Source organism: Chrysemys picta, chromosome 22, assembly GCF_011386835.1.
Source record: "Chrysemys picta bellii isolate R12L10 chromosome 22, ASM1138683v2, whole genome shotgun sequence".
Lineage (NCBI taxonomy): Eukaryota > Metazoa > Chordata > Testudines > Emydidae > Chrysemys > Chrysemys picta.
In genome coordinates, this window is record NC_088812.1 from 20117928 (window position 1) to 20137496 (window position 19569).

Consider the following 19569-nt stretch of genomic DNA (forward strand, 5'->3'; position numbering starts at 1 on the left):
CCTCTCCCAATGTCCTCGTGGCTCTGCCAGGGGATGCTGTGTGGCCCTGGATCTTTCAGGAATTTACACACACAAGTACACTGGATTGATATACATCAGTGTAAGAGCCCTTTACAGCGGTGCCACCCCTGGTGTGGATGCCTGACTCTGATCAGCCTAGCCAGTGCACTGTCAGTCACTCTACACACAAAGCCAAACAGGAACCAGTTTAAACTAAATTGCACTCTTTTAAATCCAAATCAGAATGTCCACAGGTTAACAAAACCGGTTTAAGTTAAACCAACTGGTGCAACTTTCTTGTGTAGACCAGGCCTAATGTGTGGATGATGCTACCTCATCCCCTTTCTTGCAGCCCTGGTCTTTCCTCAATGAGAGCCTCTGGCTGGTGAATCAGGAAGGTCATGGTTCTGTCATAGAATATCAGGGTTAGAAGGGACCTCAGGAAGTCATCTAGTCCAGCTCCCTACTCAAAGCAGGACCAATCCCCAAATGGCCCCCTCAAGGATTGGACTCACAACTCTGGGTTTAGCAGGCCAATGCCCAAACCACTGAACTATCCCTCCTGTCCCTTTGCCCCACCCTTATCCCTGGTCAGGGGTGGGGGGCATTCAACTAGCACTTCTCGCTGACTTTCTGCAGGAGTTAGTGTAAGAGGCAAGAGTGTTGACACTGCTGGCAAAAGCCCTGCCCTGACACTCCCTCCGCGGGGAGCATCTATTTCTGTGGCAGGGTCTCTCTGGCGCCAGTGTGCTGCTTGCACCAGGATCTTTCCAGGAGAGGTGCCAAGCTGGAAGCACGGTCAGTGCTTGGACTGATGCTTTATGGAAAAATCCAGTCTGATTTCTACAGGGGCTTCAAACAGTAGACCAAGTGTCTGTGGTGGCTGGATCCCAGCCTGGGCTTTCATGCACACATGTGGTGCTGGAGTCTGTGTATGCTACATCAGCACAGCTCCCTTGGCACCACTGGAGCAGGATCCATTGATACCAGCTCAGGTTCTGCCCCTGTTTCATTTCAGCCTCTCTCAAGGCTGCCGTGATTTATCGCACTCATCCCAAGCACCCAGCACCCCCTACACACCAAGCTGCATCTGCTGGGTGTTTGCACCATCAGTACAAGCACTGGAAATGTTTTCCTCCATCACACCTACACATTTGTCCATGACCAAGACACCTGGGGACAGTGTATTTATGGGCCAATTTCCTCTTACAATTACACAGGTGGACACGGGGGCCTGATCCTCCTTCACACCATGCAGCCATTTGCACTAGTGCAAACTGGCTGTGAGACTGAGCCATCCCCTCCTTCACACTGTGCAGCCATTTGCACTAGTGCAAACTGCGTGTGAGACTGAGCCATCCAGAAAACCCAATTTCTGTTCCATGGTCATTTTCAAATTGGGACAAAGAGCCATAAAGTCAGAACTTTTCACAGAACTGAAACCCCACAATATTTGGAACTCCTGAAAGGTTTCTGCAACAAAATGTGCTCCCCAGTATCCTGGTCAGCTGTGCACTGAAATTGACATAATTTTTGTCAGTTTCCTTGCTGTGCACTACTGACTAGCAGCAATCAAACTGAGCCAGGGCTTGTCTAGGTGGTAAGTTACTGCAAGGCAAGCCAGGCTGTGAATCCACAGCGCAGTGGAGGAAGACCCCAGTTTCAGAATAGCAGTGAAATTGATAAGAATCATGTTAATTTCATTCTGCCCCTGTAAGGTCTTGCAGGGTCCCTTGCTCCATGTCTGCCCTTCCAAGCTGACTGCCTTGGAAGGATTCCTGAGGGATTTCAAGGTCTGTGGTTCAGCTGCTGAGCCACCCAAGCCCTGCTGTGCGGCCTGCCCCAAGGCCGGGTCCCCAGGGCTTCCTGAGCTGCCCAGCGCGTAGGGCAGCTTGTTCTTCAGGCTGTGGAAATCAGACAGCACAGGGAGCCAGCTGGCCCAGCAGTCAAGAAGGCCTGGGGTCCCCAGCCCTGGCCAGTCCTCCTGATGGGATGCTGAGGCGCTAGCAGGAGACCAGGCAGATTTTGAAAATTTGTGTTCTAAGGAAAGATCTATCTAAATCGACAGGTTTTCATAGGTGCTGGAACTAGGGGTGCTGGAGGTGCTGCCGCAACCCCTGGCTTGAAGTGGTTTCCATCTTATCCAGGGTTTGCAGTTTGGATCAATGGCTCTCAGCACCCCCACTATACACATTGTTCCAGCACCCCAGCAGTTTATGCCCGTTTATGAACACTTTGCTGTCCATAAACGCGCATGTGCCAGCATTTCAAACCCCCTTGTGAAACATTGTGACAGGAGTCAAGTGGCAGGCCCAGATCAGCTGGCGGCGCTCTCACTGCCAGCTGGGGTTGTTTGCGTTGCTTGACACTAAGATCCCAGCCCTGTTTGCCCATGGGATTTGCAAAGACTTTATTCCCGCTTCTCCGACCCGTTTCCATCACAGACAGCAGAATATTGGGACAAACTCGCTTTCCCCACAACTGGGCAGATCACCTTGAAAACATGGAACTAGGAGTTTGGAGAGCTGGATTTGACTGCCAGCTCTGCCACCAATCTGCTATGTGACTCTCCTGGCTCCATGCCTCAGTTTCCCCCAGTAATAATTGTGGCCCTCCTTGCTGGGGTGAATGTGTTCAGAGTCACTGAATGGACAGCACCTTGCAGAGCATGAGTAACCAAAGGAGCAATTTTGGTTGAGCCTTACGGCGCTAGAGCCCAGAGCCAAGACAGTGGGTTCTATCTGCAGCTCTGGCACCTCCTTTCCCCTCCCTGTGCCTCAATTTCCCCTTTCTGGATGGGGCGATGACAAAGGGTTATATCAGGGCTGTGTGCTATTATTAGCCGCCCCCTCCTGCGTTGGCGGATCATTAAGTTTTCCCGTCTAGGCAGCGGATGTGGGTCAACGTTTGAGGTTTCGTTGTTGATTTTTTTAAATTTCCTCTTCAAAACAGATCAGCTTCCTCCCTCCCTGCTGACGACAGATGCATGCGTGGGCTGTTGTGCCTCAGTGCTGTGACGGGATGCCACGACTGATGGCCCCTCTCCGGAGCTAGACGGTGATCCGCTGGTCAGCCAGTGACCAGGGTCACGCTGGCGCCCCCCAGCCCCGGTGAGTGACAGACCCTGCTGGGCGGCTGAAACCCCTTGCTCTGGGCACCTGTTCTGAGAACATGCTGGGCAAGGGCTCCGCAGGGCAGGGTTTGCAGGTGGCGCCGGCAAAGAGGAGGGGGTGCAGGGGGAGGGCATGGCAGGAGAGGAAGAGGGTGGGGGTGGGAGGTGAGAGAGGGACCCAGAAGGATGGTGTTGGAGGGGATGTATGGTGGGCAGGACAGTATACATGAAAAAACGGGAAATTACCCTCTTGCTGCTTTGTTTCAGAGGGTGAGATGGGGAGTGGAGACAGGTAGGGAAGTAGAAGGGAGAGGTGGGGTGCAGAGAGGGCAGGAGGAAGAGTTAAGAGTGGGGATGGCAGGGTGGGGAAGGCAGGGTCAGGGCTGTGAGTAGGGATGGTGGGGGGGCAAGACAGGGGGTGGGGAGGATAGGGGCAGGCAGTAGGGGCCAGGGTGGGGGCAGGGTTGGGAATGGGGAGGGCAGAGGGTGGGGTGAGGGTCAGGGCAGGGGGTGGGGGGCAGGGTGGGGAGTGGGGAGGGCAGGGGGCAGTGCAAGGAGTGGGGGCAGGGGAGGCAGTAGGGGCAGGGTGGGGGGCAGAGTTGGGAGTGTGGAGGGAAGGGGGTGGTGGCAGGGTTGGGAGTGCAGGGTGGGGAGGATAGGGGCAGGCTGTAGGGGCAGGGTGGGGGCAGGGTTGAGAGTGGGGAGGGAAGGGGTGGAGTCAGGGTGGGTCTGTCAGGGGCAGGGTTGGGGGCAGGGTTGGGAGTGGGGAGGGAAGGGGGTAGCAGCAGGGTGGGGAAGGCAGGGGCAGGCAGTAGGGACAGGGTTGGGAGTGGGGAGAGAAGGGAGTGGTGTCAGGGTGGGTAGGGCAGGGGCAGACAGTAGAGGCAGGGTGGGGGGGCAGGGTTCGGAGTGGGCAGGGTTGGGGGGGCAGGGTGGGGAGGGCAGGGGCAGGCAGTAGGGGCAGGGTGGGGGGCAGGGAGGCCGGGGGGAATCAGTGGTTTCACCCTAGTAGAGTTGGCATATCCATGCTGAAGCATTCGTGGCCCTTTGCTTCTCTGTCGGGAGGGTCTGTGGCTGCCGTCGCCCAGCCTGTTGTGGGGACCTGGGGGGCAGGTCAGCCCCGGTCTGTTTTGTTGTGGTGGGGCTGCAGCTTCTAGTGTGGCTGCAGCTGCCATTGTGGCGCTGGGGATGGGGGGCTGGCTCGTGTACTGTGTGTGCCCTTCCCCACGGCACCATGGGCAATCAGACTCGCAGCTTCCCAGCATTCCCCTCATTGCCCAGGAGCCAGGGCTGGGGCCTGGGGCGGCCTCGTCCCATGGACTCTGCAGCATATGGCAGCATGGGGAGCTGGCCCAGCCATGGCAGTGCCTGGGAGGGGGCAGGATACTCTCAATGGCCCCTGTGGCTTTGGTACCGTGCCTTGGGAGCTCTGCGCCTCTGGAGGTGCCAAGCCCAGCACACTGCCCAGCGGCAACAGAGCAAAACTGCACAAGGGCAGCCTGGCAGGCACCGGCGTCACTGCAGTGGGCTATGCAGCCTTGGCCAGTTTGACTCTGCATCAGGGAGGGGCCAGGCTCTGCTTCGGGTCCTTTTCTTTTCTTTAAGATTTCCATTTTGGAGGGAGAAGGGGGAGGGGGAGATCAGGGATAGAAGAGGGGGGTCTGTGTCAGTGTTTAGGAGATAGAAGGGGGTGAGTGCCAGGGTCTGGGGGGAGAAGGAGGCTAAGTGCTGGGGTCTGGGGAATGAAGGGGGTCAGGGTCTGGGTCTGGGGGGAAGAAGGGGGGTCAGTGTCAGGGTCTGGGGGGAGAAGGGGAGCCAGTGTCTGGTTTTGGGGAATAGAAGGGGTATCAGTGTCAGGGTCTGGGGGAGAAGGGGGGCCAGTGTCTGGGTTTGGGGGATAGAAGGGAGGTCAGTGCTGTGGTCTGGGGATAGAAGGTGGGTCAGGGTTTGGGGGGAAAGTGGGGGTCAGGATCTGGGGGATAGAAGGGGGGTCAGTGCTGTGGTCTGGGGACAGAAGGTGGGTCAGGGTTTGGGGGGAAAGGGGGCCAGTGTATGGGTTTGGGGGATAGAAGGGGGGCTCAGTTCTGGGGTCTGGGGATTGAAGGGGGTCAGGGTCTGGGGGAAAAGGGGGGGTTAGGGTCTGGGTTTTGGGAATAGAAGGGGGGTCAGTGCTGTGGTCCGGGGATAGAAGGTGGGTCAGGGTTTGGGGGTAGGGGGGGTCAGGGTCTGGGTTTGGGGGATAGTAGGGGGGCTCAGTGCTGGGGTCTGGGGATAGAAGGCAGGCCAGTGCTGGGGTTTGCAGGTAGACGTGGGGTCAGTGTATGGCTGTCATTCTCATGGTAGAGAGGCTTTCTCAAAGAGGAAGGTCTTGCAATGTTTCCTTGTGCTGGTCAGACACTGGATTCTCCTGATCTCTGGGAGTGCGTCCCACAGCCAGACCCCCCTGACTGGGAGTGCGGGGTCCCCAGCTCTCCTGAACTCCCCTGGGTCTGAGATCTGCACTGTCCCAGGGGAGCACAGCTGTTGTGGTGGGTCACAGATTGAAATTCGATCTCTGGTGTCGCTGAGGCTCGTCCCATTAGCTGCGGTGCTGATTTGGACCAAAGCTTTAAACAGCACAGGGAGTTGACAGAGCCAGTGAAGGGACCTGAGCACAGACCTGATATGTTCCCAGGGGCTGAGCCATGGAGAAGGTGGGCAGCCACATGCTTAGGGTGACCATATTTTCCTAAAGGGAAAACGGGACCCTGCGTGGGGCCAGCCTGAGCCCTCCCTGCCTCCCGCCCACAGTGGGCTGGTCTGAGGTCCTCTCCTGCCACGCCCTGGGGCCAGCCTGAGGTCCCCTCTCTCCCCTGTGTGCGAGGCAGCCTGAGCCCCCAGCTGCCCACCTGTGCAAGGACAGCCCAAGGCCTGCCTCTCTTCTCCCCACATGCAGGGAGGCCCGAGGCCTCTGCCATCTGCAGGGCCAGCCCAGCCTGAGCTCCTCTCCTGAGCCCTCCCTCCCATGTGGGGCTGGTATTGCTGCTGCCCCCCCCCAAGTTCCTCTGTGCCCCGCTAGGGGTCGCACCCCCCTTTTTTTTTTGCCAAAACTGGGCATTTGTCCCATTTGCTCTTCCCAATGGACGATCACACAAATGTCCAGTTTTGCCAAAGAAGTCAGGACGATCGGGACAGGGCTTAAAAAAGGGACTGTCCTGGCCAAAACAGGACTCACGGTCACCCTACTCATCCTGCACCAGCTGTAGCCTGCACATTAATCAGCCTCAGCTCCAGTGAGTTAGGGTAACCCAGCGCGGAGATAGGGTAACCCAGAGCCAGAGAGGAGGGCAGAGTTTCCCAGCAAGCTGGAGGTGAAAGGCAGCATTATACTGAGGGCAGCTGGGGGTCCAGGCTCAGCAAGGGGTCACACAGCACCCCGAGGCGCTGACCGCTGGGGGCCGCAGCCTTGGATGGAAGGTGGTGACAGCTTGGCCAGTTATTCAAAGCGTTTCCCCTTCCCAAGGGCTGGAGTCTCCCTCTCTTGGTCTCTTCCAATGTCGACTGGAGCCTGTCTCTGGAAGAGGTGTTAGGCAAACCCAAGTTAGCGGGCTCAGCAGCACAGAGGGACTGGGTGACATTCTCTGCCCTGAGCTATCCCGGAGTCAGACTAGAGGGTCTAATGGCCCCTTCTGTGGATCTATGAATAATTTCCCAGTGGCTCCTGCAGACTCTCCGTGGCTGCTGCTCTGAGCAGGGATTGTTTGTGATGTGCTGGCTGAGCTGGGCGACTGGCGCCTCCTCAGTCATGTGACAAGGCTTCTCCACAAGATGGCCACGCAGGCACTTCAGCCCCAGACACTCATGCGAAGATCGATTTGCAGGAGAATTCACAGCACTTCCCCGTGCAGCCAATATTTGCACAGACACAATCCCGCTTGCACGGGTGCTCAGGAAACGCAGGCGGGTTTGTGCCCCATCCGGGAGTGCACAGGGAGGCTGGGGAAGATGGCAGTGGAAGCGGACAGGGAGTATGATAGGGAGAACTCTAGAAGAGCTCCTTGTTCAGAGTTAGAAGAAATTGGACATTTCTGAAGTTCTTTCCTGTGGTCACAGGACACAGCCTGTTGCTGCCTGTGGTGACCTCAAGCTCTTCGGCATTACCCCAATCGTGGGGGGTGGAGGGGTCCCCAAACATAGGCATCTTGCTCATCCCTCAGGCAGGACCCCACTCCAGTTCTCACTGTGGCAGGAGCCATCAGAGCTAAACCAAATCCCGGCATTGGAAGTGATGGTGCAGGGCATGTTGGGGCCCGAGCGGCCCCTTGGCTGTGATTGGGGCATGGCCACACATTCAGTGGGGTGGGATGGTGGCATTGGCCCTGATGGTGCAGGGAATGCTGTCTCTCTGACCGACTGGCCTGGCAATTCTCCCATGTGGGGCATGGACGTACGGGGGCTTCTGCTTCTAGTTTCTCAGTGAATGTCTCGCTGCACACTGCTTGCTCTGCCACAGGGCCGAGATCTGTTTGCCCTCAGCAGGGGGATGGTGCAGAGAGCTCCCCCTCTGGCACCTGGCAGGGTGCCTCACACCAGCCTAGCAGAGACAGCAACTTAGGGAACTGGGCTGAGACCCTCCCAGCATGTCTTACATAGGCCCTGAGCCACTCTCGGATGCTCATGACTCCTGGTCTGGGCCAGCACAAGACCGATGGCCATGGGCCCCACGGCTGTTGGTCATGTGATTTAGCAATGCAGCATCTATGATATCTGCACGGCTGCAGGGGGTGGGCGGTGGTTTCGGTAGCTGCTGCTGGTGCAAGAATCTCTGAGCTATGCTGAAGGAGGGTGAGTCGCTCGCCTCCCTCACCTGGACACCTGGTGTCTGCCCAGCTGTCACGCTGTAGGAGTTTCCATCTGCAGGAGGGGGCCATAATTTTCCACTCTGTGATTGGGTGGGGTTATCACAGGCCACACACCCCACTGCCCTGGGGTATATATGTGGGGAGGACATGTGGTACTAACCCCACTGTGGGTAGGACATAAGAACGGCCATACTGGGTCAGACCAATGGTCCATCTAGCCCGGTATCCTGTCTTCCGACAGTGGCTGGTGCTAGATGCTTCAGAAGGAATGAACAGAACAGGGCAATTATCTCAGAGGTTTAAGGTTACCCAGAGCATGAGGTTGCGTCCCTGACCATCTTAGCTAACAGCCATTGATGGACCTATCCTCCATGATGACTTTATCTCTTTCTTTTTTGAACCCAGTTATATTGTTGGCCTTCAGAACATCCTCTGGCAATGAGTTCCACAGGTTGACTGTGCTTTGTGTGGAGAAATACTTCCTTATGTTTGTTTTAAATCTGCTGCCTATTAATTTCATTGGGTGACCCTGGTTCCCATGTCATGTGAAAAGGTAAATAACACTTCCCTAGTCACTTTCTCCACACCATTTGTGATCTTATAGACTTCTATCATATCCCCCCTTACTTGTGTCTTTTCCAAGTTGAACAGTTAGAATCTTCTTAATCTCTCCTCATACGGAAGCTGTTCCATACCCCTAATCATTTTTGTTGCCCTCCTCAGTACCTTTTCCATGTCTAATATAGCTTTTTTAAGATGGGATGAGCAGAACTGCACACAGTATTCAAGATGTGGGAGTACCATGGAGTTATATAGTGGCATTATGATATTTACTGTCTTATTAATATCCCTTTCCTAATACTTCCTAACATTCTATTCACTTTTTTGACTACCGCTGCACATTGAGTGGATGTTTTCAGAGAAGTATCCACAATGACGCCAAGATCTCTTTCTTGAGTGGGAACAGATAATTTAGACCCATCATTTTATATGTATAGTTGGGATTATGTTTTTCAATGTGCATTACTTTGCATTTATCAACATTGAATTTGATCTGCCATTTTGTTGCCCAGTCACCCAATTTAGTGAGATCCCTTTGTAGCTCTTCACAGTCAGCTTTGGACTTAACTATCTTGAGTAGTTTTGTATCATCTGCAAATTTTGCCACTTCACCATTTACCCCTTTTTCCAGATCATTGTTGAATATGTTGAACAGCACTGGGCCCACTACAGATCCCTGGAGAACACCATTATTTACGTCTCTCCAGTCTGAAAACTGACCATTTATTCTTCATTTGTCCTGAAGCTGGATCCCCTTGCTGCAGCCAGCCTGGGCCCTGCTGTCCTGTGCAGTACCCAGGACTCTAATCTGCAACGCCCCAGAGGTGCGACAGCCTGTGCTTTGCATACCAGGCCACGGTGCTGCCTGCCAGTACCCCAGCTATCTGGCTGCACAGCAGAACCGCATGCCTGGGCAGGCCCCAATTTCCTGGAATTTCTGTCATGTCCTAACGCACTGACCTGCACAGGGGTGCGTTCTGCCCATGGCGGGTTGCTGGCTGGAGAATCAGCCAGGGCAAGGACAGGCTGTGGCAGCGGAGGGGTGAGGGGGAGGCAGTGTACCCTCTGCATGGAACAGTGCCCCATTCTGTGTGGGCTCCCTGTGGAGCAGCACAGGGGGGCTGGGTGTGGGGGTGGAGCAGGGAGGGGCTGAGGGTTCACACCTTCCCTTTTTCTACCCTGCACTGGACACATTATAGGCTGTAATAGCACCTCTGGGAACTCTGCAGCATGGGGTGGCACCTTCCCAATGCCCAGCCCAACTACCCGGGTAAGGCCATGGCAAGAGAATGAGACCCTCAGATTACTCAGTGCTCCAGCTCTGGGGTCCCCACAAACAACTCTGCCAGTGCCCCTCAGTCCTGACCCAAGCCCTGCTATATCAGCCTAGGGTTCCCCCATCCCTTAGCTCTGTTGGTGAGAGTGGGAGCTGGAGCTGCCAGCAGGACCATTGCTAATGGAGCTGCACGGAGCCCTGTGGGTCAGTTCTCGCTGGCTGCACCCTCTGGCCCTAGCTCTGAGCCGGCCAGGAGCCAACTCTCACCTGCCATGGGATGAAAACTCATGGATCAGGCTTCTGATTTAATGGCAGGTGGTTGGTTATATGGGTGAGACCCAGGGCCGGCTCCAGCGTTTTTGCTGCCCCAAGTGGCAAAAAAAAAAAGAAGAAGCTGCGATCTGGTCATTGTTGCTGGGAAGAGCTCAGGGAAGGGAAGGTTCCTCAGTGTTTCCTCACCAGCCAGACTCTGGGTTCTTCACTTGTCCCGGAGCTGGATCACTGCAGACAGCCTGGGCCCGGCTCTCTTGTGCAGCACCCAGGAAATGCTTCAGAAGGAATGAATAGAACAGGGCAATTATCTCAGAGGTTTAAGGTTACCCAGAGCATGAGGTTGCGTCCCTGACCATCTTGGCTAACAGCCATTGATGGACCTGTCCTCCATGATGACCTTATCCTTTCTTTATTGAACCCAGTTATATTGTTGGTCTTCAGAACATCCCCTGGCAATGAGTTCCACAGCTTGACTGTGCTTTGTGTGGAGAAATACTTCCTTATGTTTGTTTTAAATCTGCTGCCTATTAATTTCATTGCTTTGTGCTGCCAGGCCACTGTGCCTGACAGTTACCCCAGCCATCTGGCTGCACAGCAGAACCTCATGCCAGGGCCCCAATTTCGTAGAATTTCTGATGTGTCCAAATCAGGGCTCATCCCGCCCACTCGCTCACAGATGGCATGAGCTGGGGGTAAGGGGGAAGGAGCCCACAGAGCCCACGAAGAGATGAACAAAAGTTTATAAAAAGATCCCCTGACAAACGTGCCTCACCTGAGTTAAAGCTAAATTGCCCTGTCTTCACTGTTAGGTGCCCTGTGCTGGCTAATTCGAATTCGGAATACACCCCTCTTCCCATATAGACACGCCCTGGGAATCACTCTGGGCGCTGGGAAGGGCAGCAATTCATACAGTCATAGATTCCAAGGCCAGAAGGGCCCACTGTGATCATCAAGTCTGACCTCCTGTGCAACATAGGCCAGAGACCTGCCCCTAAATAGTTCCTGTTTGAACTAGAGCATAAGATAAATCCAGTCTAAAATTGCTAGTGAGGGAGAATCCACCATGGCCCTTGGTAAACTATTCCCAGTCTGAATTTGTTTAGCTTCAACATTCAGCAGGGATCATGTTAGAATCATAGAATCATAGAATATTAGGGTTGGAAGAGACCACAGGAGGTCATCTAGTCCAATCTCCTGCTCAAAGCAGGACCAACCCCATCTAAATCATCCCAGCCAGGGCTTTGTCAAACCAGGCCTTAAAAACCTCTAAGGATAGAGATTCCACCACCTCCCTAGGTAATCCATTCCAGTGCTTTACCACCCTCCTAGTGAAATAATGTTTCCTAATATTCACCCTAGACTTCCCCCACTGCAACTTGAGACCATTGCCCTTTGTTCTGTCATCTGCCACCACTGAGAACAGCTGAGCGCCATCCTCTTTGGAACCCCCCTTCAGGTCGTTGAAGGCTGCTATCAAATCCCCCTTCACTCTTCTCTTCTCCAGACTAAATAAGCCCAGTTCCCTCAGCCTCTCCTCGTAAATCATGTGCCCCAGCCCCCTAATAATTTTTGTTGCCCTCCGCTGCACTCTCCAATTTGTCCACATCCCTGCTGTAGTGGGGGCCCAAAACTGGACACAATACTCCAGATGTGGCCTCACCAGTGCCGAATAGAGGGGAATAATTACTTCCTGCGATCTCTGGCAATGCTTCTACCAATATGCCGTTGACCTTCTTGACAACGAGGGCACACTGCTGAGTCATATCCAACTTCTAATCCACTGTAATCCCTGGGTCCTTTTCTGCAGAACTGTTGCTTAGCCAGTTGGTCCCCAGCCTGTAGCAGTGCATGGGATTCTTCCTTCCTAAGTGGAGGACTCTGCACTTGTCCTTACTGAACCTCATCAGATTTCTTTTGGCCCAATCCTCCAATTTGTCTAGGTCACTCTGGACCCTATCCCTACCCTCCAGCATATCTACCTCCCCCCAGCTTAGTGTCATCTGCAAACTTGCTGAGGGTTCAATTCATCCCATCATCCAGATCATTAATAAAGATGTTGAGCAAAACTGGCCCCAGGACCAACCCCTGGGACACTCCACTTGATATCGGCTGCCAACTAGACATCGAGCCATTGATCACTACCTGTTGAGCCCGACAATCTAGCCACTTTTCTATGCACCTTATAGACCTTTCCACCTTATAGACTTTTATCCACCTTAAAAGTCTTTTCACCTTATAGACCTTTATCCACCTTAAAGGTCTATCCACCTTATAGACCTTTTATTGCTAGATAGAAGAGCCCATTCAGAAATATTTGTTCCCCATTTAGGTACTTACAGACTCTGATCAACTCACTCTTAACTTTCTCAGTTCTGGGCAATGGTAACGGGAGCAGTTCCGGGTGCTGGTAACGGGAGAGGTTTTGGGTGTTGGGAACAGGAGAGGTTCCGGGTGCTGGGAACGGGAGTGGTTCTGGGTGCTGGGTGTGATGGATTTTCCCTGGGGTGCCACCTGGAACAGAGGTACCACTGAGCCTGACTGGCCCACCAGCCTGGGCTTCCTTTACACTGTGCTGCTGTGACAGGTCCTCAAGCCCCCTCCAGCACACATACAGGTAGGGACACTTCCAACTGCAGGTACACACAGATGCTGAGATCAGATCAGCATGGGAAGGCTCAGCTAAGGAACTGCTCAGTTACTCAAGTGCACACCCCACTTTGAAGGGTAAACCCAAAATTATACCATCTTGCGCTGCACAGGGAACTGTACAATGTAAGCTCATAAAATTTGCCCCCTCCCTCAATGTGGAGAGGGATATACACAGCTTTCTGCTCCAAGCAATGACTCACACACACACACTGGTTTTAGACAAAGCAAAAATAAATTTATTAACTACAAAAGATAGATTTTAAGTGATTGTAAGGGATAGCAAACAGATCAAAGCAGATCACCTAGCAAATAAAGCAAAAATGCAATCTAAGCTTAATATACTAAAGAAATTGGATATGAGTAGCAAATTCTCACCCTAATTGTTGGTTTAGGCATTTTGCAGAAGTTCTTGAGGGAAAGCTGCACTTGCAGCTTAAACCCCCAGGTATTTCTTTCACAGTCTAGAAATCCCTCTAGCCTGAGTTCAGTCCTTCTCCCCCAGTTCAGTCCCTGTTCCTCAGGTGTTTCCAAGAGTCTCCTTTGGGAGGGAAGTCAGTGAAGAAACATGATGATGTCACTCCCCTGCCTTAAATAGCTTTTCCATATGGCGGGAACCCTTTGTCTCCAACTTTAGTTCCCACACCTTTCAGTGGAAAAACACTAGTATTCTATGATGGAGCCAGTACCAGGCAACTTGGCCACATGTCTCTGTAGGGCCATAGCAGCAAGGATTTCCCTACAACCCCCCCCCTACACCCCTTCTGAATTTCCCAACATCCCCCCCCCCAGTTTTGTGTATTAGTTACATGCAGTGTTGCCAATTTAGTGATTGTTTGGAAATTTGAATTGAAATTGAAACATTAATACATACTTTAACAGCATATAAAGTGTATGATAAAATATGTGTATCTGAAAAAGTATAATAGATTTGAAAAGTATGAATATAGACTAGCTTCCTTATACAGCTGTTGTTTTTATGATGTCAGTGCCTTCATTTCGGTGATGTTGGCCAAATTATGATTTGTAAGCAAAGTCTAAATGAGCTCTCCCTGACAGCTAGTGATGAACTGGGGGGAAAGGATTCAGGACCAGATTGTATTTACAGTCACACCTAATCTACCTAGGTATCCAGCAAACAGAGCTGTGTTGCCCAAGTGATAGATTTTGGCTGGGGTTGGGTTATAAATCACTTGAATCATAGAATATCAGGGTTGGAAGGGGCCTCAGGAGATCATCTAGTCCAACCCCCTACTCACACCCCCAGATTTTTTTTTTCACCCCGGTTCCCAAAATGGCCCCTTTAAGGATTGAACTCACAATGCTGTGTTTAGCAGGCCAATACTCAAACCACTGAGCTATCCCTCCCCCCCCCCTTTTTTATGCAAACTGGTGGAGTTTTATTACTAAATATACAATAGCACATTACACAGTCAGAGTCCCAGCCCAGCCCCCTCCCCCACCCCCCCCCGAGAAACAATTATAAGTTTGTGGAAGGATAAAAAGGAGAAACGGTTCTGTTCTGCAGTGTTGTGATGGTCAAAGCAGTTACCTACGGCTTTCCCCACAAGCTGCCAATGGAGGTAACTGGAACACTGCCACCCGCTCAGTGCTTAGACACACCCGGCCCCCACCACTTCCCTCCCTTCTTTCCAACAGGGCCTGCTGGAACATGGCACAGGCTCCACTTAATAAGAACACATTCAGTTGGGTAGGATGGTTAGCATGAAAGTGCCGTCTGGGCAGCAGAAGGCAGGAGCACGGCTAATGGAGCTGGCTGAAGAGTCCTCAAGGTTCAAGTTCTAGCGCTTGGAGAGCTCGTGCGATAACCAGTCCAGTCCGTCATAGAGACCAGTGCCTTGGGTTGCACACGTTGCCTGCACATACCAGGTTCTGCCGCGGAACATCTGCAGGCCCAGCTTGTCGGTCAGCTCGCTCACTGCCATGGCATTGGGTATGTCCTGCTTGTTAGCAAACACCAGCAAGACTGCATCCTGCAGCTTGTCCTCCTGCAGCATTTTCTGTAGCTCATCTGCAGATTCCTGCTCTCTCTCTCGGTCATTGCTGTCCACAACAAATATGAGGCCCTGTGTGTTCTGGAAGTAGTGTCTCCACAGGGGTCGGATTTTGTCCTGGCCACCTACATCCCAGACGGTGAAGCAGATGTTCTTGTATTCCACTGTCTCAACATTGAATCCGATGATGGGGATGGTGGTGACGATCTCGCTCAGCTTTAGCTTGTACAGGATGGTGGTTTTACCAGCAGCGTCCAAGCCGACCATGAGAATCCACATCTGCTTCTTGCCGAAGATCTGAGAGAAGATGGCGGAGACCGTGAGGCCCATGGCGGCGGGAGGCGGAGGCCGTGCTATGAGCCCCGAGGCTGCCAATACCGCCGCTGTGGGGGGAGGGTGAGAATGAAATGTTGTTATTCTTATTGTATGAGTAAAGGGCAGTAGAACTGTACTTAGCCTGTGCTGATTGAGGGCATCAAGAGAGAGGGTGGGGACAGGTGTTTTACTTGATGGTCTGCCTGAGTCACAAGTACTATTTGACCTGCCCCTCTCCACTGTTTAAAGACAGAGCTGATTAGGCTCCATAGATAGCCTTTGTTTTGTTAAGTGACCACTACAGCTGAATTCACTGATAATCAGGTCTAAGTGGAAGAGACAGGCCCAGACTGCACTAGCAGCAAGGTTCCCCCACTGAGAGCTCAGCTGAAATCACTGTGAGCTGGGTGGAACCTCAAGAGTCATGTGAACAAACATGGGTGTGGCATCATACTTTCTATTTAAGCAAGAGATACCACACCCTATAAACTGGAGGCCAATGTTAAGTGCATTGTCACTTGTTCATCCTGAAGTTGAATACTGGTTCCGAACAAGACCAGCAAATGCTCACTATCTTTCTGCAAGAAACTCAACTGACTGGCTAGAAGCATATGGTGCAACAGTGAAAGACTCAACAGTTGAAAAAGTGAAGAAGTCTCTCACCACATTCAAAAAATTTGCATACATGGCTGATGAACGGACCGATGCAAATGGGCAAGTACTAAGTCATTGTGTACGTTATCTTGATGTCAGTTGTAGGCCAGTAGATGCATTTCTAGATGTTCAAGTTATAGAAGACACATTGGCTGCATCTGTGACAACCCACATCTTAGAAGAGTTAAATGCTTATCAATTGGACCCCAAACAGACGGCTGCTTGTGCATTTGATGGAGCTGCAAAGTTCTCTGGAAGACATGGTGGAGTACAAGCTTTGCTCAGAGAAAATTGTAACCCTAATCTCTCCTATACACACTGCAGGGGCCATCTACTCCAACTAGCACTAGTACGAGCTGCAGACTCTTCAAAAGACATTTAAAAAGTATAAATTTAATGTCTTCATTATATTCTTTTTTCAGCAAGAGTCCAAAAAGACTGAATATATTGGAAAATATAGAAGATACGCTGAGACTGAAGTTCAAATTAGTCCAACCTGGGAAAACCCTCTGGCTTTCTCATGAGCGATCCTTGGCTGTTGTCTTCAAATTACTCCAGCCATTATTACTGGCTTTGGAAAGTATCTACCAAGATGGGATGGATCGAAGTAGTGAGGTTGGTGGATTACTTTTGCTACTACGTTCAGAGAAGACCATTGCCATTCTCTCTCTTTTCAGAGTAGCAGCCGTGTTAGTCTGTATCCGCAAAAAGAAGAACAGGAGTACTTGTGGCACCTTAGAGGCTAACAAATTTGAAATTTGTTAGTCTCTAAGGTGCCACAAGTACTCCTGTTATTCTCTCTCTTGTAAGTCTTCTATTGAAACCACTTGGGTCATTAAACAATGCCATCCAGGCATCTGCTACAACAGTAGTAGATCTTTGTCCAGCAATAGAAGCTACATTTGGATCAATCAGAGAGCTATCCATTGAAAAAGTACTGGAAGAAGCAAAGACTTCAGTTCAGAAGGTGACTAATGTATTTTAGGGGGGGAGGAATAGCTCAGTGGTTTGAGCATTGGCCTGCTAAACCCAGGGTTGCAAGGTCAATCATTGAGGGTTCCACTTAGGGAACTGGGGTAAAAATCTGTCTGGGGATTGGTCCTGCTTTGAGTAGGGGGTTGGACTAGATGACCTCCTGAGGTCCCTTCCAACCCTAATCTTCTATGATTAATGAAGGCATTTATATTGAATCCTTAAGTGAAGAGGACAAGAAGTGCTTAAGACAACTGAAAAAGTATGCAGACTTTATTCTTAAAAATCTACAACTGCGACTTCTAGATTCTACTCAACCTCTACATAGCTCGTACAGATCCCTGTCCTATAAAACACTGACAGTTGAGTGGAGTCAGGCACTACCAGCAATGGGGCTGCCATGTGCTCAGGACAGAATAGAGAATTTGAACACAGAGTGGAATATCATACGATGAATGAATGAAGATTTGACTTCAACTTCTTTTTTATCATCACTAGTGGCTCAACCTGATCTTTATGCTATGTTTCCTGAGATGAAAGAAGTAGGAATTCATCTCTCGCTACTCCCAGTCACAACAGCTACAGTCGAGCATTCTTTTTCATCACTGAATAGAATTTTGTGTTCTGAAAGAAGTCGCCTTCTGCCTGATCATGTGAATGAACTAATGAGGATATCAATTGAAGGAATGGAAGTACTGGACACACAAGAAGCCACCAAAGATGAACGCGTTGCATTCAAAAAGTTCATTAACAGAGTTGTGCAAAATTACAACAAGAAACCAAGAGGGACATAGAAGTCGTACTTCATAGAATGCTTGAGTAGCCAACTTTAATTTGTGTGATGATTTCAAAACATGAGTTAAATCTAATAAAATGGCCATGAAACAGTTTTCAGTTTTTACTATGGTGCCATTCAGCCCACCTTCACCCTCATGGTCTCACCCCTCATTGGCCCTGACCCCCCCCCTGTAAATTCAAACACCCCCCTAATTTCAATTCCTGGGGAAAACACTGCATAGCAGCCATGTGTCAGAAGCTGTTTGTAGCATCCCCAGGAAGGCTCCCCGATGGGAGATAAGCATCTTCTAAGACCTATTGTTCTTCCTAATGGCCCTTCCCAGCCAGCCATCTAGACTGATTTCATTCTGCCTAGTGGGCGTTCCCCAGGTGTACACACATTGGTAATAGATACATAGACAATATTCCTAACTTCAGATAGCAAAATGATTCATGCATACAAAAAGCATAATCATATTCAGTAAATCATAACCTTTCCAGTGATATCTTACATGATCTATCATGCATAAAATACATCATAGTTATGCCATAATCATATCATAATAATATTACTATGAAGAATATGGGGCATAATGTCACACTGGGAATGGAGCTGGGACTGGGCGCGGTTGTGAGTACTGGGACTAGGCAAGGTTCTGGGTGCTGGGAACGGAAGCAGTTCTGGGCGCTGGGGAATGGGAGAGGTTCCGGAAACTGGGACTGGGCGCGGTTGTGGGTGCTGGGAATGGAAGAGGTTCTGGGTGCTGGGAATGGAAGCAGTTCTCGGTGCTGGGAATGGGAGAGGTTCCGGGAGCTGGGACTGGGAGCAGTTGTGAGTGCTGGGAATGGGAGAGGTTCTGGGTGCTAGGGAAAGGGAGAGGTTCCAGGCGCTGGGAACGGGAGAGATTCTGGATGCTGGGGAATGAAAGAGGTTCCGGGTCCTGGGAATGGGAGCAGTTCTGGGCACTAGGGAATGGGAGAGGTTCCGGGTGCTGGGAATGGGAGCAGTTCTGGGCACTAGGGAATGGGAGAGGTTCCGGGTGCTGGGAATGGGAGCAGTTCTGGGCACTAGGGAATGGGAGAGGTTCCGGGTGCTGGGAGCCCATGGCAGGCATGGCTCCCCTGGCAGGCTGCAGAAGGCAATCCCCGGCTGTGCCCTGTCAGCAGAAATCACAGGAGGTGTGGCTCAGCTCAGACGTGGATGCACTGACTGACTGTTGGTTTCTCTCAGGGTCTTGGCTCTGCCCAGAAGGTCCTGTGGCCCTGCGAGCCATGGAGGCTGCATCAGTGCTGAGCCCCTCATCCTGGGAGAAGCGCAGAGCGTGGGTCCGGCAGAGCCGGTGCTGGCGTACCACTGTGCTGGAGGAGGAGGCAGCGGTGGCCGTGCAGGATGTGTCTGGGCTGCAGCCACCGCATCTAGACGATGTCTTCCTCGAAGGTGGGAGAGCAGCTAGGGAAGTGGGCAGGGGTGGGGCGTGTGTTTGGGGGAACCGGGTTCTTCCTTTAGCTCCTGTGCTGTACTTCCCAAGAGGTAAGTGCACGGTGGGACTTGGACAGCGTCCACTCTCATTCACCATGAGCACTGGGCAGAACAGCACCTGTCCCGCCACCTTTTCAGATCTGCAAAAACATCCCTGAAAAAGTTCAAGTAACTGGAAAATTTTCCCATCAAATGACCCTGGCTCCTGACCCCGATGACCCCATTGCAGATCTTGTGCCCAGCCCTGTGGCTGCTTCCCTGACCCTAACAGCTCATTCCTGAGGCCATGGCCCCCAACCCCAACCCCTGCCCCTGTTCCTGGGGCTGAGACTCTCCCTGCAGAGTGGCCAGGGCCAGGACTGGACCTTCCCTCTTGGCCTGGCACCCTCTGTCTACAGGAGGAAGATGCTCAGTGCTCAGCCCGAGAGGTGAAGCTCCCAGCCAGTGGAGAACCCACTTCCCAGGGAAACCCACTGAGATCCCCAGGCTGGTGCACCCACCCTGCTCATCCCAATGAGCACGCTGTTCTGGGGTGGGCCTTGGGGAGGTCATGGGGCTGTTGGCACAGAGAGGTACAGGGTGGGAGTGCTGGGCTGGGAAGGGGGAGGGGAAAGGCTCTCTCTGGTTTATTTGATGGACTTTTGTAT

At 52.0% G+C, this 19569-nt stretch overlaps 2 protein-coding genes across 3 annotated transcripts in view; one reads left to right on the forward strand and one right to left on the reverse strand.

The window, feature by feature from the left end:
* The first annotated feature begins 2974 nt into the window (after positions 1–2974).
* The window catches only part of TESPA1 (thymocyte expressed, positive selection associated 1), a 28817-nt gene continuing 12222 nt past the window's right edge, over positions 2975–19569 (forward strand). Inside the window, exons 1-2 of one of the 2 annotated variants that reach the window (XM_005296081.4) lie at positions 2975–3110; positions 18674–18880. In XM_005296081.4, coding sequence (XP_005296138.3) covers positions 18715–18880 — 166 coding nt within the window. In that variant the 5' untranslated portion in view covers positions 2975–3110; positions 18674–18714. The remainder of the gene's footprint in view (positions 3111–18673; positions 18881–19569) is intronic. The other variant, XM_042858934.2, reaches the window with a different exon arrangement.
* Positions 14487–15128, reverse strand: LOC101939934 (ADP-ribosylation factor 5-like). Its single transcript, XM_005296080.4, has one exon. It carries the CDS (start codon positions 15052–15054, stop codon positions 14512–14514), a length of 543 nt encoding a protein of 180 aa, XP_005296137.2. The 5' UTR covers positions 15055–15128; the 3' UTR covers positions 14487–14511.

Bases quoted from the DNA above. Each gene is read 5' to 3' on its own strand.
- LOC101939934 (XM_005296080.4), bottom strand. From the start codon at position 15,054: ATGGGCCTCACGGTCTCCGCCATCTTCTCTCAGATCTTCGGCAAGAAG.